Below are 23,931 nucleotides of genomic sequence, written 5' to 3'. Positions count from 1 at the left end.
TGGAACATTGGAACACACAACATTGATACACCGGAATATTGCAACACTGGAACATTATACGCAGGAATATTGGAACATTGATACACTGGAATATTGGAACACTAGAACATTGATGCATAGAAATATTGAAACACAGAACATTGATACACCGGAATATTGGAACACTGGAACATTGATACGCAGGAACATTGGAACACCAGAACAATGAAATTTTGATACTGGAACACCAGAGAGCCTTGGAACCCAGGAAGACTTGAACTGAACAGAACACAGAACACCAAAACACTAGGGCATTGGAAACTGGGGTGTTGGAACATTGGGACAGTGGAACAGAGAAGATCAGAGCACTGAAACACAGAAAACCAGAATGGGGAACAGGGGAAGCAGAGCGTCTGGAACATGGGACTTGGAACACCAGAACACCAAACAGGGAACACTAAACATCAGAATATGGAACACTAGGACAGCAGAACACTGGGACCTTGGAATACCTGAGTACTGGAACACAAGAGCTTGAATCACTGAGACACTGCAGAACTGGGAAATACTGGAACATTGGAACAGTAGAACATGGAAGATCAGAATACTAGAATCGAATACTAGAACAATAGAGCGTTGGAACTCTAGAATACTGGAATGCTGAAACACTGGCGCACTGGAAAATGGAACACCAGAGCACAGGGGAGCAGAACACGAGAACAATGGAACATTGGAACACCAGAACATGGAGCGTTAGAAAACTAGAATTCTGGAAGAAAGAACGTGGAACACTGGAACACAAGAATACAGACGAACACTGGAACAAGGAGCACCTGAAAACAGAACATTGAAATATGGAACACCAGGCCCCAGTTGTTCAAAGGCCGGATAACTTTATCCGCTGGATAAGGCACTATTCAGGGTCTAAAATATACTTCACATAAAACTCTGTCCAAGGTTTTCGTTCACTCCCAAACTTAACTGTGGTTAGAGTGTGCATATTCGCTTGTACAAGAGGAAATACTAAAATCTTTGCACAGATTGAAACTGACGGATAGCAACTTATCCACTGGATAAAGTTATCCGGCTTTTGAACAACTGGACCCAGAACCTGGAGCACTGGGACTTGAAACTCAAAGGGGTGGTGCATGCAGGTGTTGTTAGCTGCGCATGTGTATTATGTTCTTCCTGTCAAGCTCAAATGTACTGGGATGCCATGTTGTTGTAATTATTATTGTTTTTGTTCTTGTTAAACCATTTAGAGGTTACTATTTCTGGGTTGTCTTAAATTAATCCTCGTTACTGGCAGAATGCTTGATGCTACAAAAAATGATTACTAGTCTTAGCCTGCTTTGCTGTGTCTCAAATAATGCCTGCCTGAGATAACTTATTTCATGGTAATGTTGTACTTCTCTGAAAATAAACCATTTCTTCCTCTCGCTCCAACTTTTGTACAGCCAAAAATCGAGAAATTCTTCCTTTGCATAGAAATTAATTAATTCAATTAAATATTTACGTATTGTGAACATAACTAACTGGTGTAATTGTTTCTTAATTTTTTAAAAGACAAAACACATGCTGGAATTTTAACAATAAATGTATATTGTAATTTATCCCATGCCATAGAGAATACAGCCAATCAGAAAGCGAGAAACCCGTTGTATAATCTGCGGTATGCAACGGGTAGTATTCCACCAAAAAATCCCAGCAATCCTCGCGGCCTACAAATTTTTCAAATTTTTGTTGAAAGGCTTTTATACCTTTAATGAGCAGTACCTATTTATTTAAAATTTTATCAAAATTATGTACTTTCAAGAAACGTTGCCAATCTGTTGAATATTTTTTCGCTGATTGTATTTGCTGTTAAAGCATTAAAGAGTCAGACGATTTGTGTTAATTCAATGAGTGGCATGGGATAAATTAGTCATGCAATTTGCATAAACGCTAGTGTGTATACTAAGAAAAATCAAGTCACTTGTGGGATATTTCATGGTATACCACTCGAAAGCATTGCATAACTAGTATACACTGGGGCATAAATACCAGTTTTGACCCTGTAACAAGTTACTTGTCATTTGGAGTGAGGCATTTTAATGAGAAAAGGCATTTATTGACAAATTATTAATTCTCTTCCACATCTCCCAGAAATTTGATGTATTAAGCATGCCTAATCCAATCAACATTGCGTATTCTGATGTTGAGCTTGGCTTGCATATGGATCTGATGTACTATGAGTCTCCACCCGGACTGCAGCTTCTTCACTGCTTGAAGTAAGTCAAAAAAATTTACTTGCAATGGGCAGTTCCAGAAAATATCCATACACCCCCCACGGAAGGTTTTTTTTTTGTTTTGCACTCCCATCCCCCCAGGAAATTCCATTTTTGGTTCATACTTTGCTTCTAAACTTTTGGCTTCTAAGACCCCCCTCTCCCTAGGAATTTCCGATGACCTTCCATGGGGCAGGTATGGATTTTTTCGGGAACTGCACAATAGTCTTGCATATCACACGATAATTCTGCTCTTTTAAAATTAATTTGTAAATTAATTAATTAAAATTAAGCAAAATCAAATATTAATTAGCTGAAATTGGAGCTTCCTTAAATTGGTTCATTAAATTGGCTCACATTAAATTTCAGAGTAGACGATTAGGACCTTGACAAATGAGTGTTTATATCAACAACAACAAACTATATTTATACACGGTAAAATATCAGTATTTGCAATAGAGAATTAAACTGTAATTTAACTGGTTGACATGCATGCATATTTGCCGTGTAGGAGTGCAGTGCAGAAAATCCTTCATTGATAACTCCTTTGAAAAGACCCAGCGCAATTGGCCGTTGTAAGTTTCTTGGGAAGAGTGTTCGAGAGAATAGATCCACTATAAGCGGACGTATTAAACATGTAAGCCTTTTCACCAAAAAGTAGACCGCTTCAAATCCGAAGTAGGTAGTTTTTCACCCGGCTGACCACACGTTTGTTTGTGTTTACAGATTTGATCCACAGGTTGAAGGAGGAGACAGTGTGTTTTTGGATTCCTTTCATGTTGCAGAGGAACTAAGGAAGCAGTTTCCTGAAGACTTTGAGAGTCTTGTGCGGATACCTGCAACATTTCAAAAAATACACTTTGAAAGGTATGCAATTGAGGCCCTAAGTGACGACATTATAACGTTAAATTTGGAAAAATTATGGGATTAGATGAGATGATTAAAAAGAGTAAGGTTAAAAGTTCCCATTGACAATAACAACTATACTTTATTATCTTTGCTTAAAACGAATTGACTGACATAGAATACCACTAAAATAAATGAATCGTACAGGTTTCCTTAAACAACTAATAGAGTTAAAGGACTAGGAAGCCATATTTACATGGAAATAATTTTGTATTGCAAGGTCGGAAACACACATTGTATGCACAGCACAACACATAGGTATCTACATGTACCATACAAAATGAATAAAACTAACACTCAAATCTAGGCATCAGGTGGATCACGAAGGAGTGATAAAGAGAATAACAGAATTGTAAGATAGTAGATGATTTTTATTGGCCAAAGATTAGCATCTTATTGCTATCCGGGATGAGGTTTTGAGACTTTTATGCCTGGTACGACTCCATAATTTTGGCTCATGCAGCTCTTACCGTTTAGTACGTCACGTCACGTCACGTCACGTCACGTCACGTCACGTCACGTCACGTCACGTCACGTCATGTCACGTCACGTCACGTCAAGCCTTAGGCCTCTGTTATGGGGTTATTTCTCCATGAAACATTTAGCTTATTGAGTAGTGTAAAATGCGTTACAGTAACATATAGAAACTTAATTTTATCTGACTGAACATGTTCTTAGCTCATCTCTGAGACTGATTTCAGTTTCATCTTTCTTACATCAAGTGTCTTTTTTTGGAATTTTGCTGAGCAATGGTAACCATAACCATGATTTCTCTTAAGTTCCTATGAGGTTCTTTTCTAATACTTTATTCTCAGCCGTTTGTTCTTAATTCTTTTTTTTTTAATATTCTAGGGATTATCCAGTCAAACTAGTTTACAAGAGACCACATATTGTTCTTAACCCAGATAAAGAGGTGTGATAAAAAGATTCTTAACAAAATAAAACTGATGCATTCTCCCTGTGTATGCATACATATTACCTTACATCACCAGCTTCAATAAAACTGTGATGATGCAGGTGACAAATATAGAATGCATTCCCCTTATCCCTCCCTGGTGGGGAATGATTACGTCTCGCACGTTTTGGTGTTGGATTGCCACCCGGTTATCTAATCCTGGCCGTTTTTCAGACCAAAGAGCGCCATTTTCTAAACCCAACTCCCTTAATCCATAACTCTCTTCATACCAGACATTTGCGTATCTTGAGTGCGTTTTTATCAAAATGAAATATAGTTTTTCATACCTTTTTTCTCTCTTATTCATTTTATAGTGAAAGAAGGTAAATATGTATGTACACTGTCGTGTTCGCTAAGAAACCATCACTACACAGTTTGAAACAAAAACAGCTCAAAGACCTTACAGTGATTAGCTTTTATAAATCGATATGCCCCCTCCTCCCTCCCCCCTCCCCCACATTCAACTCCGATTCATATTAATGTCATATGGTTGGCTGTTCATTCATCTTTCCTTGCTGTAGATTGTGGCAGTAAATTGGTCACCACCTTTTGAGGGCCCACTGTTTGTACCAGAGGTGAGCATGCGCACTTAATGGCTGCATCTTCATTCATTCCGACTGCACGTGAAACTGATGTCTCGTGTTTATAAAGTCTACCCTCCTTTTTTCTCATCACAGGAAGATGTCGAGCCTTATTTTAAAGCTTACAGGACATTTACAAAGATGCTTGATGAATCTCCAATTCGGGTATGAAAACGTCTCATGATCAAGAGATTAGGGAGTTTTAAAAAAGCTATTACGGCGACAGTGACGAGAACGTCACAAAACAATAGGATTTAATGAGAACAACAAAGGTCCTGCATGTGCGTTGTAAATTTTGGTACATTTGTTCGCTGTACTGGTACTGGAGTTTTCTTTTGGACTTGTGAAATTTGTGCTTGGGTTTTTACTGGTGCGTATGGCTCACTCGAAATGGCTTCAAAGTAATTTTTTTGAAGGTGTCATAAATATATCACTGTTTGCAAAACATGAATATAGATTGATTGATTGATTGATTGATTGATTGATTGATTGATTGATTGATTGATTGATTGATTGATTGATTGATTGATTGATTGATTGATTGATTGGTTGGTTGGTTGGTTGGTTGGTTGGTTGGTTGGTTGGTTGGTTGGTTGGTTGGTTGGTTGGTTGGTTGGTTGGTTGGTTGGTTGGTTGGTTGGTTGGTTGGTTGGTTGGTTGGTTGGTTGGTTGGTTGGTTGGTTGGTTGGTTGGTTGGTTGGTTGGTTGGTTGGTTGGTTGGTTGGTTGGTTGGTTGGTTGGTTGGTTGGTTGGTTGGTTGGTTGGTTGGTTGGTTGGTTGGTTGGTTGGTTGGTTGGTTGGTTGGTTGGTTGGTTGGTTGGTTGGTTGGTTGGTTGGTTGGTTGGTTGGTTGGTTGGTTGGTTGGTTGGTTGGTTGGTTGGTTGGTTGGTTGGTTGGTTGGTTGGTTGGTTGGTTGGTTGGTTGGTTGGTTGGTTGGTTGGTGAAAAATTTGTCTTCGAGGCACCTGTCTTCGAGGAGAGGCCTTGGAGCATTTTAGTGTAGGACATTTGAACGGCTTTTTGGCAACGGGAAACCACTTATGGCGAATTTGGCAATTTTGACGAAATCTTGCCACAGTCATAACGGATATGAATTTGGCAAGATTTCGTCAAATTGGGGATTTGAACAACCTAATATTCAAAAGTTGAAATGTCCAGGGGGGTGGGGGGGGGACATGTTGAAGTTTCCAGCGGCGCATTTAGTATAATTGTTGTGACTTATTCTTGTATTTAATCACTAGAAATCAGTGAAGATGGTGCCAGGAGACGTAGTTTGTTTCAACAATCGTCGTGTACTTCATGGACGACAATCATTTAGGCTGAACGGTGGAGTGAGGCATCTCAAGGTATGTCAACTCTGTGCTCTAAAACGATTTTTATCTGAATCCGTTATTTAATCACACCGGAGCTCAAATAATGTCGGGATCAACAGACTCTTCGAAATTGCATAATCAGAGAAATGTAAGTGCCGTTTTAAATAAATTCGAAGAACTGGCGTATAACCAAGCATTCAAATTGGAGAGTTCTGTCCGCAAAATGCCCGGTCAGGCCGGCTACCTCCGACAAATGGAAAGTGTCGTGCATGAGTCGCGAATATTTACCGTATAATCTGCGTCTGTGTACACTCTTTTTTATATATATATAACAACCTTTTTGTTATAAGAACGTTGAGGCTTAGATTAAATAAAACTTTAAGAACATACTAAGAACATTACCCTGGCTGAGAGTCGGTTAAGAACATTTTTATTACGACCAAATGTAATGTTTAGATCCCGATAAAACACCTGCTGTGAGTTTTTTGAACGGCTTCAAAAACATTCCTGGAAAAGCGTGTGTCAAGAGAGTTCATAACAAAAATGCTTTTGTGAACGTTGGAAATAAGCATACGAGAAAAACATTAAATACTGCATACTAATAAGGAGGAGGTTTTATCGGGTTTTAAAACCACTACACGTGATGTGTTATCGACCATTTGATAGTTCAATGGGCTTATGAATTATTAATGACTTTTGAACAGCACATTTCCGTGTACACTTTTTTTTTAGTTGCAACTCTACCTATGTCACTGCATGATATTGTAAAGGAAAATACAGGGAGATGTAAAGAATCGACCATAAGAGGACACAGAAAAAATCTTAGCTCCGGATAATATCATGCATTAATATCATTAATGTCATTAATATCATGCAGTGACATAGGTTGGTTGGTTGGAGGCTCTGGGCGAGACATTTATTGCGATTAATGTGACTGCGTGATGCAGTTAAGCCTTAATGTGTTGCTTGTGATGGACTCCGTGACCGCGTGATGCGGTTCGTATGTCCAACCCACAAAAATGACCCTTACTCGCCAACGAGTCCTCAGTAGCTCAGAGGTTAGAGCATCCGATCTAGAACACGGAGGGTCGTGGGTTCGAATCCCATCTGGGGCTCAGATTTTTTCTGTGTCCTCTTATGGTCGATTCTTTACATCTCCCTGTATTTTCTTTTAATATTAATTTTATCCTTAAACAGTTGTTAAACAGTCTGGCCCGCCTAGATTAACTCTCGCTACCTGCGGGCCAGTCTCTCTTTTTTGCTAAATTTTTTAATTTTTGAATAAACATATACTTGAGTGTAATGGTAATGTTGAACATTTGCAACCATAATTTTTTCATCTTTCCAACCTAGGGTGCCTATGTTAACATCGATGAGTTCAGAAACACATTTCAAGTGACGTCAGAGATGATTGGCACTGGAGAACCCTGTAAACGTGTTGGCAACCAATGCTTCTTGTAGGAGAATACTAGCGGACCATGTTTGTTCCTTTTCCAGTGAATATCTTGTCTTGTAGACTGTCAATTACCGACAACAGAAATGTAACATTTTAATGAACCACACGATACTTTTTAAACGGCAAAACATGTTTAGGAAGAAACCTCATCCATCGTCGGTTGCCTACAAACATAACATAACATAACATAAGTTTGTTTGCGTTTGAAAAGTATCGTGTGATTCATCAAAACGTTATGTTGCCAAGTACAGCTACGTAACTCTGGCAACAGATATAATAATTAGCGCAGCGGACACATTGCCGTTATGGGTCACGTGACATGGCACGTGACCTTGGTCTGAAAAAATCCTGTAACATATTTCCAGCTGTAAGTGTTTGCAATGAAAGTTGTAATTGTCGGCTGAAAACAATTTGCGAGAGGATAAAGGTCAATCACTTAGTAAATTGATCTAGTTTAAAATGTCAAGAACGCTTAATCCAAACTAATGACTACACCGAAACGCTCATTGGTTCATCAAAACATTTAAAATACAAAAAAATATGTGACTAAGGTTTTGTAGCAATCAGGAGCCGGGGTCTAAGGTTTATGATGTTTTCATCGTAGACCGTCAGAATATATTTATAAATGTTGCCTTGCAAGGGAAAGTTATTGAACTACTGTTAAATAATGAAGAACGTTCCAAGAAGATACTTTAGAAAAGAATACGAAAAATGATTGCATTTAAACAACTACTGGCTTACTCCAGAATGGACAGTGTTTCAGCTCGAGGTATCTTCTTGTATAGTCCTGATTCGATAGGAAGTAAGTGACAGAAATCCGCAGTTTGTTTACTGCCACTCTTTGGCTACATTATTTACTATCACGAGGTAGGGTTCAAACCTAACTCCGTTTTTTTATTTCACCATAAATGCATAACGTCTCAACTTAATGAAAATCAAGGAATTGATTTTATCTTTGTATATATTTTAACCAATAGACCTGAGATTCTTTTGTGAGTTTTTTTTCTTAAATAACGATACTTAAAAAGGAATTTTTTTTCCTTTGCTGAGAAATCAATGGTGGTCTGACCGTTTCGGGTAATTTATAATGGTAATTAAACTGAGTGGAGAGCAATTTGGTCTGAAATCATACGCGTGATTTCAAAACCGAACGAGCGCGCAGCGCGAGTTTGATTTGAAATCACAATATTATAATAATAGCTAACGTATTTATAAACACGTTTCTGGGTAGGTTTGGATGTAAGTTTGAGACAGCACAGGGTGCAATATTGGGATGGGGGAATGTACAAATAAACAGTGGCTATTTTTTGAAGGTAATCTTGTTTATGAAGCGTTCCTCCAACAACTTTGATTCTACTCGCAGAAGCTCCAAGGGTCTACATGGGGGTGATGGATTCTCAGCTATCAGTGAAATTTTTAAGCCATTTCTCAGCTATCAGTTGACTATGACGGATCTCAGGCTCTCGGCTAACTTTAAAACGCTTCCTTTGAGGCAATCTCGTACCTAACAGTCCTCTGGCTTTTTGGTCAGCGGGTGGTCTCCTAGCGACCACCCGCTAACCAAAAAGCCACCTCAAAGGCAATCTCGTACCCACAGTCCTCTGGGGAGATGAAAGACCCTAGGAACGAGGTTGAACTGTAGCCTGCGCAAACTCACAGGAGACCACCCGCTGACCAAACACCCAGAGGACTCTTGGTATGAGATTGACGCAAACTTCTCTTATTTTCTTCTTTCCACTCAAAGGAAACGGCAGCGAGTAGGTAAGTTAACTTTACTTCTCACGAGTTTTTGTGGCTTTTCAGTTATCGTGTCAATGGTGTCCCTTTCATTAGCCAAACCTAGTCGAGTCTCATCCGAAAATTTTTCGATTGATTCCAATCTCTTTCGAAGAATTAACGAACACTGCTTATCATCATTTGACGACCTCACGACTTCTAGAAATATCTTGTAAAGAGCTCTGCATGAGCCAGCTTCATGAGCAAGTTATTCTCTATACTGGTTTGGCAATCAAAATTCACACTACGCTCGGGAAAAGTTTAGCAATCACAGCTTACAGTTTTCTTGACATTTCTAAAGCCCGCCGCACACGTGAGGAAAGACCTGAGCAAAATGCCTCGCGAGGCAGATAGCTCAGCCGTTTCCTCTCGTGTGCGGTGAAGTTTTGGTGAGAATTTTGCCTCGCGAGGCATTTTGCTCAGGTCTTTCCTCACGTGTGCGGCAGGCTTAAGGTATCAGTTACAGAAACTGCCATTTCTCAGCTGACAGTTAACATTTTGGCCAGTTCTCAGCTAAAAGTTAACTCCATTCAGATCCTGTTGTTTGATCATGCCCAGGTTATGTTTCCCCATCACCTGAGCATTGAGGTCGAGCGCGGTCTGGGGGCGAGAGCCAAGCAAAAGCAGTGCATTGTGTTTGGGTTCCCTTTCTACCGTTGCTTGCAGGCTATCATAGAAGGTGTCTTTTGAGTCTTTTGCATCGTCCTTAGTAAATCTGGACCCGGTTGTTCAAAAGCCGATTAATGCTAATTCACGATTAAAAGTCAATCAAAGTTTTCATCTCGCTCATTAAAAATGTTTTTGAAGGCTAATTTAAAGCTAATGGTAAAGAAATGGTAATGAATTGGCAAAGCCGCACACTTGTTGCACAAACTATATAAGCATATATTTTTTAGTTACGAGGTGGCCTCAACTATAAACCTGGTGGTTTCTAGAGGTCACCTCGCCATACATTAACCACTCAATTAATTGTAAATATATTAGAAAGAAAGGCAAATAAACTTCAAACTTCAAAAAAGTCTAAGTCAAAACTGAGGGGCAAAATTTTTTTTGAAGAACCTGTATTGATTAGTAATTAAAATTGAATATAAGTTCACGTTAACCCAGGATTATCTTAATCGGGCTTTGAACAACTGGACCCTGTAGTCTAATCTTACAGTCTGTGCCCGATCGCTTCCATTCCGAGTGTTGCAGTGATCGTTTCTGGATAATCTCTGAATGCGATTCCTTCATGGTGATGTCGTATGCCTGGCCAGATCATCGTGTCGTAGTCAGTGTTAATCTTTAATCTTTTACTTCTCACGTGTCCTTTCTCCAGCTCCCATCCATCTTTCTTCGGAGACGCGACGCACAGAACAGAGCAGACAACAATAAAAACATTTTAATATGTGTGTAAGGAAGTAGTGTACAAATAGATTCACTTCTCATCGCTCTGAGCTGCCAGGGGTGTGCACACGACAAAATATCTACAATCAACTCTCGGAAATTACATCTTGCGTATACAGTCAACTCTTGCATGGCGGACACCTCGCTACGGTCAACTCCCTTTATTGCGGACACCCTCGGGACCGCAAGTTAGTATCCTCAATAGCGAGAGTCCGTAATAGCAGGAATTTATTCAAACAGTCAAACGTCTGTAATTTATTTTTGCCGGGGATTGAGTTGCTGTCCGTATTATCGGGATGTCTGTAATAGCGAGGTGACTGTACTTGTAAGATACAACTCTCTGTAACACAGTACCGCTGAAAACTCTAAGCAGCCACAAGCGACGAGTAGGCAGCTGCTTTCTGAATTCAGAAATGTTTTGCTGGGTCTTCAAGTATATTAGCTATCCATATAATTCTGAGTGGAAACGAAATCAGTTCACTAATCAGCTATCGCTTCTTTCTCCTCGCCGTTCTCATCTCTGTCTTGAGAGTCGCTATCCATTTGATCAAGATCTTGGAGTTGTTGGTCAATTTCTTTTCGAACAGTTAGCAAGCTCGTGTGATCCAGCTCTTGAACCAGAGTAAGAACTGCTGACAGAATGTTTTGACTCTGGAAAAAAGAATGATTATTTCAGCTGCGTATTTAACAAAAGTGCGCTACACCACTTAACAAATCGATGGCAGTTTTCTATGGTCCATACTCTTAGCGGCCACATGTTTGATGACGTGTGTTCAACATTTTTTGTAGAAAGAATGTTTTGCTTTCGATCAAACATTTCGGCCAACATTTCACAAATGTTGAAGTGTTTAGCCGGCTTTTCAACATTGTTGAACTGACAAATGTTGTACTACAATGCTAGATCGTTTAGCCGTGCAGTCTACGCGGAGCTCATTTCGCAAAATACAGATCTGTAACTTGCGAAACGGAGCACTTCGGACCTGTTGGCTCACTGTGTTTTGTTCAGAAATCATTACGGCGAGGAATATCTAAGAAAAGCCTTTGAAGGCCCGGCCAACACTGTGCAACATCATCCAACCAGTGTCCAACGTTGCAGTGTTGGCCGAACGAATGGAACATGTTTGATCAACACTTGACCCAAGAGCCTGGGACCAAAATCTACCCAGAATCCTTAGAAAACGCATCCGCGCCATATTGGTTTGCCAAAAAATGACGCGAGACCAACAAACCCCCGCGTCGGACCAACTTCTCGCTTTTCCTGGTCTTACGGCTTTGCCACCTCTCTTTCTATTTGAAGAGAGATCGCTTGTGTTAAAGATTTTCGTCTTTGAGAGATACAAAACTTTGTTTAGCTTGAACACTCTTACGACAACGAACGTAGCAAATAAACAGCAAATCATTGCTATGGATACAGATACCCACAAAGTGAGCTTAGAGGGGCATGAGAGTGTTCAAGCGAAACGGTGAGTCCTTCTCAGGACTACACTCACCCGGATGATCATAGTTTATGTTTTTATGCCAGAGAGGATGATCCTCTCTTGACTTATGACACGACTCCTGGATTCAAACAAATTACAGTTTAAAGTGTCAATTTGGAAAAAATGTCATATTTTCTTATCCATTTAAAGTTTTTTAAGAATTATTGTTGACCCCCAATTTCTTTTTTGATTAACCTACCCTACACGGCAGAATAAAAATAGTAAAAACTCCAGGTCTGTCAAAACTAATATACCACACTTTAGTTCTTGTAGTCCCTGATCTTTTCATAAAAGAAATTAACAAGCTTATATTTGATTTCATATGAAAGGGGAAACCGGCAAAAATAAAAAGAAGACTGATTGTTATCAATGATATCAGACATGGCGGCCTATAGCAAGATCTATTTGAATCCGAAAAGAAAATTGGGGGTAACCACGATTTTTGTTTAAAGATAATTAAGCAACAATATTTCTAAACAGCGCCAAAATACAAAACAATGTATAGATTTTTTCCCAAAATTAAAGCTTAATTATCTCTGAAAAATGCATGGTAACCCCTAATTTTCTTTTCGAATTCCAATAACTCTTGTCAAAATCTGCTTTTCCCGCGCGGTTATAAACTGCGCAAAAATGTCTGTTTTAGCAGGCAACACCGTTAATAAACCCGACTTTCCCGGACCATCGCGAGATTCGCAGAACGTATGCGCAGCGATTGGCCAGCGGTTGGTCGCCTGAACCACTGGCCAAAGAGCCTGAGGACTCTGGGTACGAGATTGTTGGTCGCCAGGAGACCAACCGCTGGCCATGGCCAAAGAGCCTGAGGACTCTGGATACGAAAATTTAAAGATTATAAAATCGACGCTGTTAAAACAGCGTCGATTTTAAAAAAGAGTTTCGACCGACGTTTCGGCCATGCTGCCTTCTTCAGGGTACAAAATAGTCGGTCGAAACTCTTTTAACAGTGTCAATTTTATAATCTTTAAATTCTCATTAATGTATATCAATCTTTATGACTCTGGATACGAGATTATTTTGGGAGGGGAAAATTGACGTTTAGAGTGCTAAATAAGGTCAGTCTGTTTTTTTGAGAGCGAACAACAGATGGAAAATTCGGGAGATAAGATTCGGTACGCCATATTTTTTTTTTGTTTTTTTTTTTTTCAATATGAATGAATATTCAGCTAAAAAATCCGGTAGCTGTGTTATTTTAGCCGAATGTCATTGTGAAGATCCTTAACAATCTGAAGAAGTAGAAAATGGCATTTTTGAAGTTGGGTACCCCAAATACTTGTGATAATAGACCGAGTAGTGAAGAGAGGTACTTCAACACACACTCAAGTTAGACAACCTGACAGCTCTACACCCAATCAGTTTGTACTTGAACATTTTGTGGGAAAGTGGAGACAAATGTTTGGCAGCTATCAATCATGTTCATTTTTTATAACAATGTTGAGATGACGAGGCAAAGAACGTTTAAACTGAACGATACAAACGAAATACAGAACAGGCCCAGTTCAGACGCCGAACTTTTCATGAGCCGAACTTAATTCAAATTAAGGTCGACCCAAATCACGAAAATCCCGCCTTTTGATTCAGACGCCGAACTTAATTTACTTGAAGCAAAACCAATCGAAATGTCAGCTTTTTTTTTTTCATTATTATTATTATTATTATTTATTTATTTTTTTTTTTTAATTTGAAATACGTTATAATAATTTATGCATTAGGTTCGGCTCTAATCTCGTACCCCGATCTCAGTCGTCGGTTCGGGAATGTCGAAATGGGAGATCTGGGTACGAGATTAGTTCGGCTCATGAAAAGTTCGGCGTCTGAATCAAAACCGTTCCAAAGCCGAAATTCCCGGCTGAGCCAGGCGGGAAGAACGGCTGAGCCGTTCCAAATAGGCCATTTCCGAGTTGCTGTGAACCTCATTATGAAAGCGAGGCTAAGTGCACTACTTTTCATATGAAAATTAGTTTTGTTTACATATGAATGAAAACTAATTTTCATAACAAAAACTTTGCACTTAACCTCGCTTTCAGAATGAGGTTTAAAGCAACTCGGAAATGGTCTATTGAAACAGCCGTTCTCAACTTATTCAGACGCCGAACTTTTCATGCACTTAATTCAAGGTATTAGGTTCGGCTCATGAAAAGTTCGGCGTCTGAACCGGGCCTAATTTACATTGTTTAAAATAAAAATTAGCGAAAAGAAACTAAGTTTCGAAGACATCGTTCATTTTCAAGGAAAAAAAAGAGGTCAACGTTCAAGTGGAGTTAATTTATACAATTCGAAGCGTCAAAACTTGTTGCGGAATTAGAACGTTCGCAGGTGTCAATGATTGAACGCGCTGGTGTCTTTGAGGATGTCTTTGAAACGTATTGTCTCTTCGCTAATTTTTATTTTAAATTGTTTCTCTACATCCTTACTTACATTATTATGGCGCATTTAGAGGAAACTTCTTGGTAGATATTTCTTGCAGACTGCAGCTAGTAAACTGAAATGATCGACTTTGACTGCGCGAAGCGCCTCTCCTTGAAACTTCAACGCATAATGTGACAGAAATGTCATTTCGAAAAACGTGACTCGCAAAATGCAAATTATTAAACTAAATTCTCGCGCAAAAAGGTCTAGGGGAATACAAATGAGGCCTGTATTATAACAAGGTGTTTAGATCCAACAAATTGATTTCATGTATTTCTTATGGTACTATTTGGGAAAATTTGTTTCCACATCAAGCCAGTTTCTGTTTGTTGATCATTTCTTTTATTTTTATTACCAGTTTGTTTTATTAGTAGCCGATACTTTGAGGAGAAATTAAGCTCTAGCTTTGATGAAAATGTTGAAACGAAGGGGTGCAGGGTGAGGTTTTTAACTTAACGGGGTTTAGCGACGTGTGTTTTCATGGTTTTGGGCCAGACCAGAGATAATCCGCTTTGTTCTAAGCAGCCTTCACTTGCGACTCACAATTTGGACACAAACAACCCACATTCTGAGCTTTCAAACTCAATTTTTATTGACCTTGTTTCAGTAATTTACAAGGTAGCAACTCTCTGATGAATGGTCATGATCGAATATCGATCTTGATGCGGATCCTGATCCTTACCCTAACCCTAACCCTGATCCATCCTTTACGGCGCTTTAAGGCACGGCGCTTGGCTCGAGCGATCTCATGGTTGGTTTCCGAGTCTGTTTTGAGCCCAATCTTGCAATTCAGTTGTCCAGCCGCGTTTTGAGCCCTCAGATCTGTTTGAAGCATTGCAACTAAGGCCGGTGTCATTGCGTCTACAGGAAAAAAAAAAGATTTTTGTAGTACAGCGTGTATATATCATCTCCTTGGTTCAATCCCACCAGCAAATGGTCAAAAACATAAGTCTCTCTTGACTATTCGACCCAAAACTTGAACAGGGCTTGCGCTTAATTACAGAATTTAGAAATACAAGTAAATACAAAAAAGGAAGCGAAAGCGGTAACTCTGCTGGCAACGAACCTTTGCTATCTTAAATCGCCGTTTTCTCTTTCTTGCAATGAAGGTAAACAAAATTCGCAGAATTTAACTGATTAGAAAAGGTGTGCGTGGCACTTTTATATAAAATTACCCGGAAGCAGGTTTTTTAATTCCAGGATTGTCTTCTCGGCTTGGGTGCATTTGACTGCCTTGAAGTAAAACAAGGCCTTCGAGTAAAACTTTCTTCCACTGCTATCTGTCGTCAGCTTAGTGACCTCTTCTCTCTCGTACCCGTGCCGCTCCAGATCTGCTTTGTCCAGCATGTTCTTCATTTCAGTTTTTGAGGCTGAAAAATCTGTGTCATCAACGCTGATAGAGACTGAGTCCTCGATGCGCGCCTCTACAAAAAGCAGAAGGAAAAAATAAGATCAACGTGGCCAATATATAACGTAACCAAGTAAACTACACGTCTAGTCAAAATTTTCTTTGTTTTTGTTATAAATTCTCGGGAAATGAGAAAAATTCCCACTGTGAAAACTTCTTCTCAAGGCGTACAGGTGCCAATATCCAGAAAGCGCCGTGCAACTCACCGAAGAGAGTGGAAAGAAGAACTATACCCACGAAGAGGGAGGTTCGGAGAGACATCGTTCCGAAATCTTGGTAAGAACAACTTATAACAATTCAAGCGACTCCGTTGACGTGGCTTTTTCGAAACCAAAATTGTTTGGTACAGAAGAACTCAAATAATGGTAATTTATATCCTTTCCATGTAGGGCCTGGGGCAAGAGCTAGTGAACTTTGTACTAATGATTATTGATAAAATTGTGACGCGAAAAACGTCGCGAACTCAAGTTAGCTTAATTTTAACCTAACCAAATGGATAAACACCAATGAATATTAATTTGTGGTAAAGGCATGGAACGTAACGAGGAGATAGTGGGAGAACTGTTCACAGTTACTCTTAGAAAAATGAGAGCCATCTCAGAGAGCTATCAAACGCCCTTTTTCACTCAGTTTCAAGCGGGATGCTAGTGATGGCGAGGGCTGACCGTACAACGACACGTAGCATACGTTTGGAACATATTCAATTTTTTTTTAAGTGAATGTCCTTGAAAGTGTCATCAGTAGAGGCAAATTTGATATCCAAACTAGTCAGATTTCATCGCAAGAAAAAAAAAATGAGAAAAACTTGCATCGACGTAGATGTAAGCATCAGCCGTTTCTCGACTTGCCATGGATGAAACGCGTCCGTTGGTTTACCTTTGTATACATTTATCACCAGAAAGTAGAAACAAAAAGATCTTCTTAATGCCCATCTGTATCAATACACTTGCCAACCAAGCTAAGTTTTTTCTTATCTTTTCTTCTCTTCTGTTATTCGTCTCGAACGACGCCCGGCACAACGGAAAATAGTTTGTCCAGACGGATAATGGGTCTCGTATAGTAGAGACGACTAACCAGACGAATAACAAATGTTTACCCAAGTTCGTCCAGACGAAGGATAATGCGTCCTCTAGTATCAAAACGGCCATTCAACGACAACCGGATAACACTGGCGACTGACCAGTAGATATAAACAAAATGCACTTACTTGTCTGCAATCGTTACTCACATTATCAGGTCTATTTCACTGCTATTCACGTGCTTTGAATATTTATCATAACGTGAAGTTGTGCAAAAGGTAAAATTAAGAAAGACTTGAAAAGTAGGAGTATGCATTTATGTAAATTTTCCCTGTTGCACGACTTCACGTTATGATAAATATTCACAGCACGTGAAGTGAAATAAACGCTTGTAATTTAACAGAAAAATCTGGGGAACTTTTTCATTCATTTGCGCTTTATTTTAACTGTTTTAAAACATAAATATCTTAAAATCGGAGACACCCATGAAGCGCAATATACATTTGAATGATTTTGATATGAGAAATGACCTTTTAACAGAAAAGACAAAGTGCCATTTTTTTTATTTTGCCAGAGCGTATTGGTGAAAAAATGCGGCAATAAACAAAATCACCCCGTAAAAATTGATTCATTATTTACTTGAAAACGCTCTTACTGCTTTGTTTCTAATTTCGCCTACAAGTTGTCTAGATTGAGTAAGTTTAAATCCCTAAAGTTTCGTCGTAAAGTGTCCGCTGACTAGATTTCGAGATAATCGACAATGTTGAAAATGAGAGATTATGCGCTACCGTTGCTATGGTAATAGTTGTTGCTTGGAAACCGAACCCAATCGTCCGATAAAGTTCGATTAACGAACAGTTCGAGTAGTTTCGTCCGGCACCGAGCTCAAGTAAGCAGTGCATTGTGTTTGGGTACCATTTCTACCTTTACTTGCAGGCTATCACGCACAGAACAGAACAAACAACAATAGAAACATTAAATACGTGTTTAAGTAAAGTAGTCTACAAATAAATCCACTTTTCTGAGCTGCCAGGGGTGCGCACACGACAAAGTGTCTCCAGTCAACTCTCAGAAATCACGTTTAGCCTATATTTTATAAGATACAACTCTCTGTAATCCCCGCAGCAGAGCTGAAAGCTCTTAACAGCCACAAGCGACGAGCAGGCAGCTGCTTTCTGAATTCAAAAATGTTTTGCTGGATCTTCAAGTATATAAACTATCCATATATTTTTGCTGAGGAAACGAAAACAGTTTACTAGTCAGCTATCGCTTCTTTCTCCTCGCCGTTTTCATCTCTGTCTTGAGAGTCGCTATCCATTTGATCAAGATCTTGGAGTTGTTGGTCAATTTCTTTTCGAACAGTTAGCAAGCTCGTGTGATCCAGCTCCTGAACCAAAGAAAGAACTGCTGACAGAATGTTTTGACTCTGGAATAAAAGAATGATTATTTCAGTTGCGTATGTAACAAAAGTGCGCTACACCATTTAACAAATCGACGGCAGTTTTCTTTGGTCTATACACTTAAGCCTGGTTTTCACTAGCGATGCAAGCACAAGCATAAGGGCGTAATGTCAAGTAAAAACGAACGCGACGCAAGCACAAGAAAAGGAAAAATTTGATCCTTGTGCTTGTGCTTGCGTCGAGGCCGTTTTCAGGGTGAAATAAGCATTCTTATGCTTGAGTCGCTAGGGAAAACCAGGCTGTATCGATCATAAAATGACGTCATAAAAAGTTCAAAACCAAGTGGAACCACGTGCCGCAGGCAAATGGTTTCATTCACTGCCAAGTTTTGAATATTTAATGGTGTCATTTTATTCTCTATAAGTACAGATCATAGATAACTACCGTCGATTTGTTTTTTACAATAAATGGAAAAAATACGAACGGAAGAGGCTTTATTTTCCCTCGAGAAAACGCGCGCGTTACACCTGACGTCATTTTTATTGTCTGCACTCTTATCGATAATAGCTACGAGCCAATCAGCGCGCGGGAATTTTGACAGTTATTGTAAAAACTGTTTACCATTTAAACTATATTCAAAAATTATCAAAATCATTGTAGTAAAGTGGTGGGGGTGGGGAAAGTCGCTGCCTAACTCTTGCATCCCTCCCTACTGAGCCATTTCCCTCAGTTTTGTCCTCCTCAGGATAAGCCCCCTCTAAAATATCTGAAAGTAGGGAAGCCCCTCCCTCTATTTAACTGCCTCGCGGTCGTCCTATACCCGATGACTCCAAAGATTCTAAAACATTCCAGATGAATTCTTCCTGGAAAGTAAACGTAACGTCTATCATTATCACTCCAGCTGTTAATAAGCAAACCACTCACTCGACGGTTAGAAGAGGTTTCTCCTGCCTTTTTTTGGACGTTTGCTGTTGTCATGGCTGTTGTAGTATTCGACTGCTCTTCCAAGAATAATGGCTTGAGCCCTAGCTGTGCCCTAAGTTTACTGTCAGAAGAAAATAATGTTAAATTTGAGAAATTATTACAGAAGAAAAGATTCTCGCAGTTATATGCTCAACCAGACTGTTGCGAAAAAATCTGAAAAAAAAAAAATTCAGGCTCGAACGGGATTCGAACCCATGACCTCTGCGATGCCGGTGCAATGCTCTACCAACTGAGCTATCAAGCCAACTGGGAGCTATATAGGCGTAACATGTATCTTTTCTTTTTGGCATGATAGCTCAGTTGGTAGAGCACTGCACTGACATCGCAGAGGTCATGGGTTCAAATCCAGCTCAAGCCTGAATTTTTATTTTTCAGGTTTTTTTTTTCAAGATAAATGCTAAAACCTTTTCTTCGATAATCTTTCGTCCGCAGTGCGTATAGATGTTTCACGTTTTATATCCAGAGGTACTGTAAGAATGCTGTTTCGCAGACTCATTGGTAATTATGAAGAGAAAAAACAAAGGAAATCACTACCGTCAACTAAGGAGGTTTATAAATGTGATCTAAAATTTGGTGAAAGTTTGCTTTGATTTTCTCCAAGAATTATTCATGGTTTGGGAAGCTATACCAAACACTCAAAAGAGATAACAATAACAATATTTTTTTTTAATTTATGAAAACAATGTTACCTAACAACTTACTTGGTTTCATTTACTAAATTATGTGATGTTGATTCAGGATTCTCAGTTTCTGTTGATAAGAAAAGAATGTGGCAAAGTCAAGAAAACGTTTTAAAATAAAACAATACTGTCACATATAAATGGTAACCACTCAAAATACCCCTTTATTTGTAAGACATTACACTGCCTAATTGAAGACACAGAGATGTGAAATACCTCATTCTTTAAGCCAAGAGCAGAGGCAAAACAAGAACATTACACTTTTAATATAATTTACTTTCTCTTTAAGGGTGAGGTGAAACAAGCACACTGTCATGTCTTCTATTAGGTGGCGTTATGTCTTATCTGTGGGGGCATTTTGTCTTGGGGGCATTTTGTCCATAAACCATATAAACTTGTGGAAATTTCTATAAAAGCTCTGATTCACATTTTTGGAAAAACCATCATGTAACAAAATTAATGGAATAGCAGTTTCTGGTTAAATACCCCTTGATGAAAGAATCTTTGCCCTAATAATTTTTGTTTTTTTTTTATTTATTTTTTTTATTTCAATTCCACAGAAACAAGGGAACCTAAATTTTGGCTTTTCTGCAATTTTTCTGGAAGAAGAACAGGTCACAACCTTTAGTTTAGAGATATACTTGACTCCTTAACACTGAAATTATTGCATCCTGCAGCTTATCATGAAGGCTAACACATTAAGCTCTACAATTGAAATATTTACACTTTAAAAACTTCATTTCAATTGAACCACATTTAAATAAAATGTTAGTATATTCAACATTGTTAACCTTGTATGTGTTAAAAATACAAAGGCCTACCCTCAGGCGCTTGATCATTGTCATCTCTTGTAATGTCGGTTTTAAGATTAGTCTGTGAAAGATCAATTAAAGGAAAAGTGGAAAAGGCGTCAGTGACAAAATATGTGAACATTCTAGACTACATTAACTGCCACATTCAGGTGTGCAGATCGAGCAGCACAATGAATAGCAAGCAGTTAAAAGGTGAAGTACCCCTCATTGCCTTTTTCCCTTTTCCTTAATAAGTTCACAATTCACTCCACAGTATCTGAATGCATGGCACAAGCAAAGAGCATTTTAACCCTCCATTCTCCAATATCAAAATTGAAATTCTTTCTTGCCTCATACATTACTAATTGCAGTAGTAGGAATGTAATGTTTATCAAAAATAAACTTCACATATCAACTTGAGATAAAAACAAGCAGACGTAAGATGTGTAAATGATAAGTGGTAACTGTTATTATCCTTGTCTTATCATATCCTTTGCTGAGAGCATCCTTGTGACCGACTAGCACCCCATCCTGGGGGAAGCCACCTAGGTCACGTTTTTTTTTTATAGTTTCTAAAAAAACTGTGGACGGGTGCTGCATTGGTAGGGAGTAGAAACAAATGTTTGGTTTATCAAGAGAGGGCTAACGCTCAAAATGTCATCACTCAAATCTCTTTCAGTGGCCAGTTTACCTTTAGTTAGTTATCAACTCTGTTGATAAACCAAACATTTGTTTATACCTAAGTCATGTTACCTTATCTGCCGTGGCAGTAAAATCATAGTGAACTGGAGTATCAGCTGGAGTAGGAATCTCCTTTCCTTCTTTTGTAGCCTCTAAGACTTCTGCTTCCTCAACGACTAACAGTAGTGAATGGGATTTTAAAAACATGTTACAAAAGTTAATATTCAATAAGAGAAAGACCTTACTGCAAGGGTAGAAACAAGCTCAAGAGGTACCTTACCTATGGTGTCGAGTTTAGTAAGTTTGGGTAAATTCTTCAGTACTGTCATTCTATATGCCTCTGCATTTGCACAAGGATTGTCAGAAAGCCACAATACTCTCAACTTAGGAAGGTTCTTCAGACATCCTATTTCACTAATATCTTGGATGCTGTTTTTTCTAAGATACAGCTCTCTCAATCTGGGACCTGACAATGCAAGATGAGAAAGAAAAGCAAGACAAAACAGCACAAATACCTTTGTCAAGGGTCTATCCTTGTAAGCACTTCATTGACTCGTTTTAACAAGATTACAATTAATTAAAAACAAGATTTGGTATCCACTATAATTCCCAAAACTAGCAAATTTTAAGTACAATTTACAATATTATTAGTAAATAGGTAAGTGTGAGTTTTAAGAGTCGGCCATTGGGCCAGTTGTAGGACATCAGCAGATGACATGAGCTGAGTTGCTTAAAGCATGGTTAGCGCTAACCATTAGTTAAGAGGTATTAAAACCTATAGGTTGTCATGGCATTTAACCCGGGTTAGCGCTAACCATGTTTCGAGCAACTGGGCCCTGATTGTTAATATTTATCACACATTTTGCACTTGAGAATGTTGCTCACCTAACCCAGTCTGCAGAGCATGGCACATACATGTGAGAGTACTGTTTGCTATTGTGGTGTGTGCATAACAAAACTTTCATCTGATGATGCACGCCAAATTTAGTCCAGTGAATTATCTTGCTGAAAACAGCCTATACTTAGACTGTTTTCAGAATGTTAAGTTTCCATTCAAATAAAAAGTTCAGTCCTACCTACATTAATAACTTTTATAAGAACAGAAATTCAAAATGGTGACAGCAGACAATAGGGAAGAAGGAGTGTGATTCTGACAACTTTGAAATTAATATTCATTAGGCTTTGCAAACTTGCAGATAGGAGATAAAGTCCTCCACCCTCCAGGCTTGGGACTAAGAATCCCCAGGTGAGGTTTTATACTAAAGTGCGGCAACCTGCATGGATCAGTGCACGTGATAGCCTCCCTTGCAGACACTCTTTTGGCTCATCACGCAGTCTTATCCACATGGGTAACTTTGAAGATCACACTGCACATGGTTCACGCCAGTAAAATGCCTTTGCATACATGAGATCTCATCACGTTCTGCCATACTCAGCAGACTCAGGTACCTTACCCAGGTGACAGCAAGGTGACAAGTCTCAACTCATGCCACAGTAATCTTTATGGGGTGGAGGGGGGGGGGGGGGGTCGTTTATTTTGATCAGTAAGTAAATTTATTAATATTCCACTACATTGTAGTCTAAAAAATGAATGGTACAATAAGCAAAGTCCTTCAAGCTGGTGATGTTGTTTACACTGAAAAGCAATAGAGAACTAGGGTGATTATAAAACGTAAAAGAAACAAACAGGACGTGTATTCACATGCAGTGAAAAATACTTTTAGACAGTCAAATACGTTTGTGAGAAACGATCAAAGTTGAGAAGTAAACTACAAATTTCAAGTCCACGTAAATACCTGAGGCTAAGGACTTCAACGTTTGGCATTTGACGCAAAACTGAGATCTGTAAAACAAAATAAACTTCCCAGTATGAAAGCTTAAGCTTACATGTAATTACTACGTTTAATGTCAAATGTCAACTGGTTAATTAACTAGCTAGTAGTTCGTTTAACAACAGCTTGGTTGCATGCTACAAGAATAACGAAAAGTTTACATTTTAGCCCAAGCATCAAAGCATCAAAGTACAAAAGAAAAGTACTTACATCGTTAAGATCACTTCCCCTGTTGAGAGAGAGGACATAAATATATCAAAACCATGACAACAAATAAGGCGTCGTGTTCAAAATTGTAGTGTACCAACTGCACGGAAGTTAGTGTCAATATATTTTTACACTTCACTTACCAAAAATTTAGATTTTTCACGTTTTCTAGAGAGTTCGCCCTGGCTCGTGACAAAATCTGCTGTTCTGATAATTTGGACATGTTGTATTTTATCTAAATAAAGCGATCATTCGTTCTCCACTTCTCCTTGTTTTGACTCAGCTTTCCGCCATTTTCATCGTCTTTTGGAGTAGTCCGCTGACCTCGAGTTGTATTTTCTGATCGGATAAAAATCGAACATTTTCGGAGATAACGAAGATATCCGAACATTTCCGAGTTTTTACAAAT

At 38.9% G+C, this 23,931-nt stretch overlaps 3 protein-coding genes across 4 annotated transcripts in view; 1 reads left to right on the top strand and 2 right to left on the bottom strand.

Annotated features, from left to right (window-relative positions):
* Positions 1–8,773, top strand: part of LOC146472156 (uncharacterized) — a 30,913-nt gene extending 22,140 nt beyond the window's left edge. The window contains exons 9-15 of the mRNA XM_085119872.1: positions 2,125–2,249; positions 2,973–3,113; positions 4,005–4,065; positions 4,629–4,682; positions 4,785–4,853; positions 5,929–6,033; positions 7,354–8,773. Of these exons, the coding sequence (XP_084975998.1) occupies positions 2,125–2,249; positions 2,973–3,113; positions 4,005–4,065; positions 4,629–4,682; positions 4,785–4,853; positions 5,929–6,033; positions 7,354–7,461 (663 nt within the window). The 3' untranslated portion in view covers positions 7,462–8,773. The remainder of the gene's footprint in view (positions 1–2,124; positions 2,250–2,972; positions 3,114–4,004; positions 4,066–4,628; positions 4,683–4,784; positions 4,854–5,928; positions 6,034–7,353) is intronic.
* A 1,825-nt stretch (positions 8,774–10,598) lies between these two features.
* LOC146472154 (cilia- and flagella-associated protein 410-like) lies at positions 10,599–23,856 on the bottom strand. 2 transcript variants are annotated; one of them, XM_085119886.1, is made up of 10 exons: positions 23,666–23,856; positions 23,526–23,544; positions 23,280–23,326; positions 23,082–23,119; positions 21,764–21,949; positions 21,556–21,659; positions 20,833–20,884; positions 20,033–20,081; positions 19,272–19,392; positions 10,599–11,269 (listed from the first exon to the last, which is right to left on the bottom strand). In XM_085119886.1, exons 1-10 carry the CDS (start codon positions 23,743–23,745, stop codon positions 11,099–11,101), a joined length of 867 nt encoding a protein of 288 aa, XP_084976012.1. In that variant the 5' UTR covers positions 23,746–23,856; the 3' UTR covers positions 10,599–11,098. The 2 variants fall into 2 exon arrangements, with proteins under 2 accessions (XP_084976012.1, XP_084976011.1); XM_085119885.1 differs by lacking the exon at positions 10,599–11,269 and adding an exon at positions 17,366–18,373 and having other exon boundaries at positions 23,666–23,845.
* Positions 15,087–16,290, bottom strand: LOC146472155 (uncharacterized). The gene is made up of 3 exons (XM_085119888.1): positions 16,135–16,290; positions 15,696–15,944; positions 15,087–15,381 (listed from the first exon to the last, which is right to left on the bottom strand). Exons 1-3 carry the CDS (start codon positions 16,187–16,189, stop codon positions 15,161–15,163), a joined length of 525 nt encoding a protein of 174 aa, XP_084976014.1. The 5' UTR covers positions 16,190–16,290; the 3' UTR covers positions 15,087–15,160.
* Positions 23,857–23,931: the final 75 nt, after the last annotated feature.

Source organism: Pavona decussata, unplaced genomic scaffold, assembly GCF_977016875.1.
Source record: "Pavona decussata unplaced genomic scaffold, jaPavDecu1.1 SCAFFOLD_101, whole genome shotgun sequence".
Lineage (NCBI taxonomy): Eukaryota > Metazoa > Cnidaria > Anthozoa > Scleractinia > Agariciidae > Pavona > Pavona decussata.
This window is presented reverse-complemented; position numbering and strand designations above follow the sequence as displayed.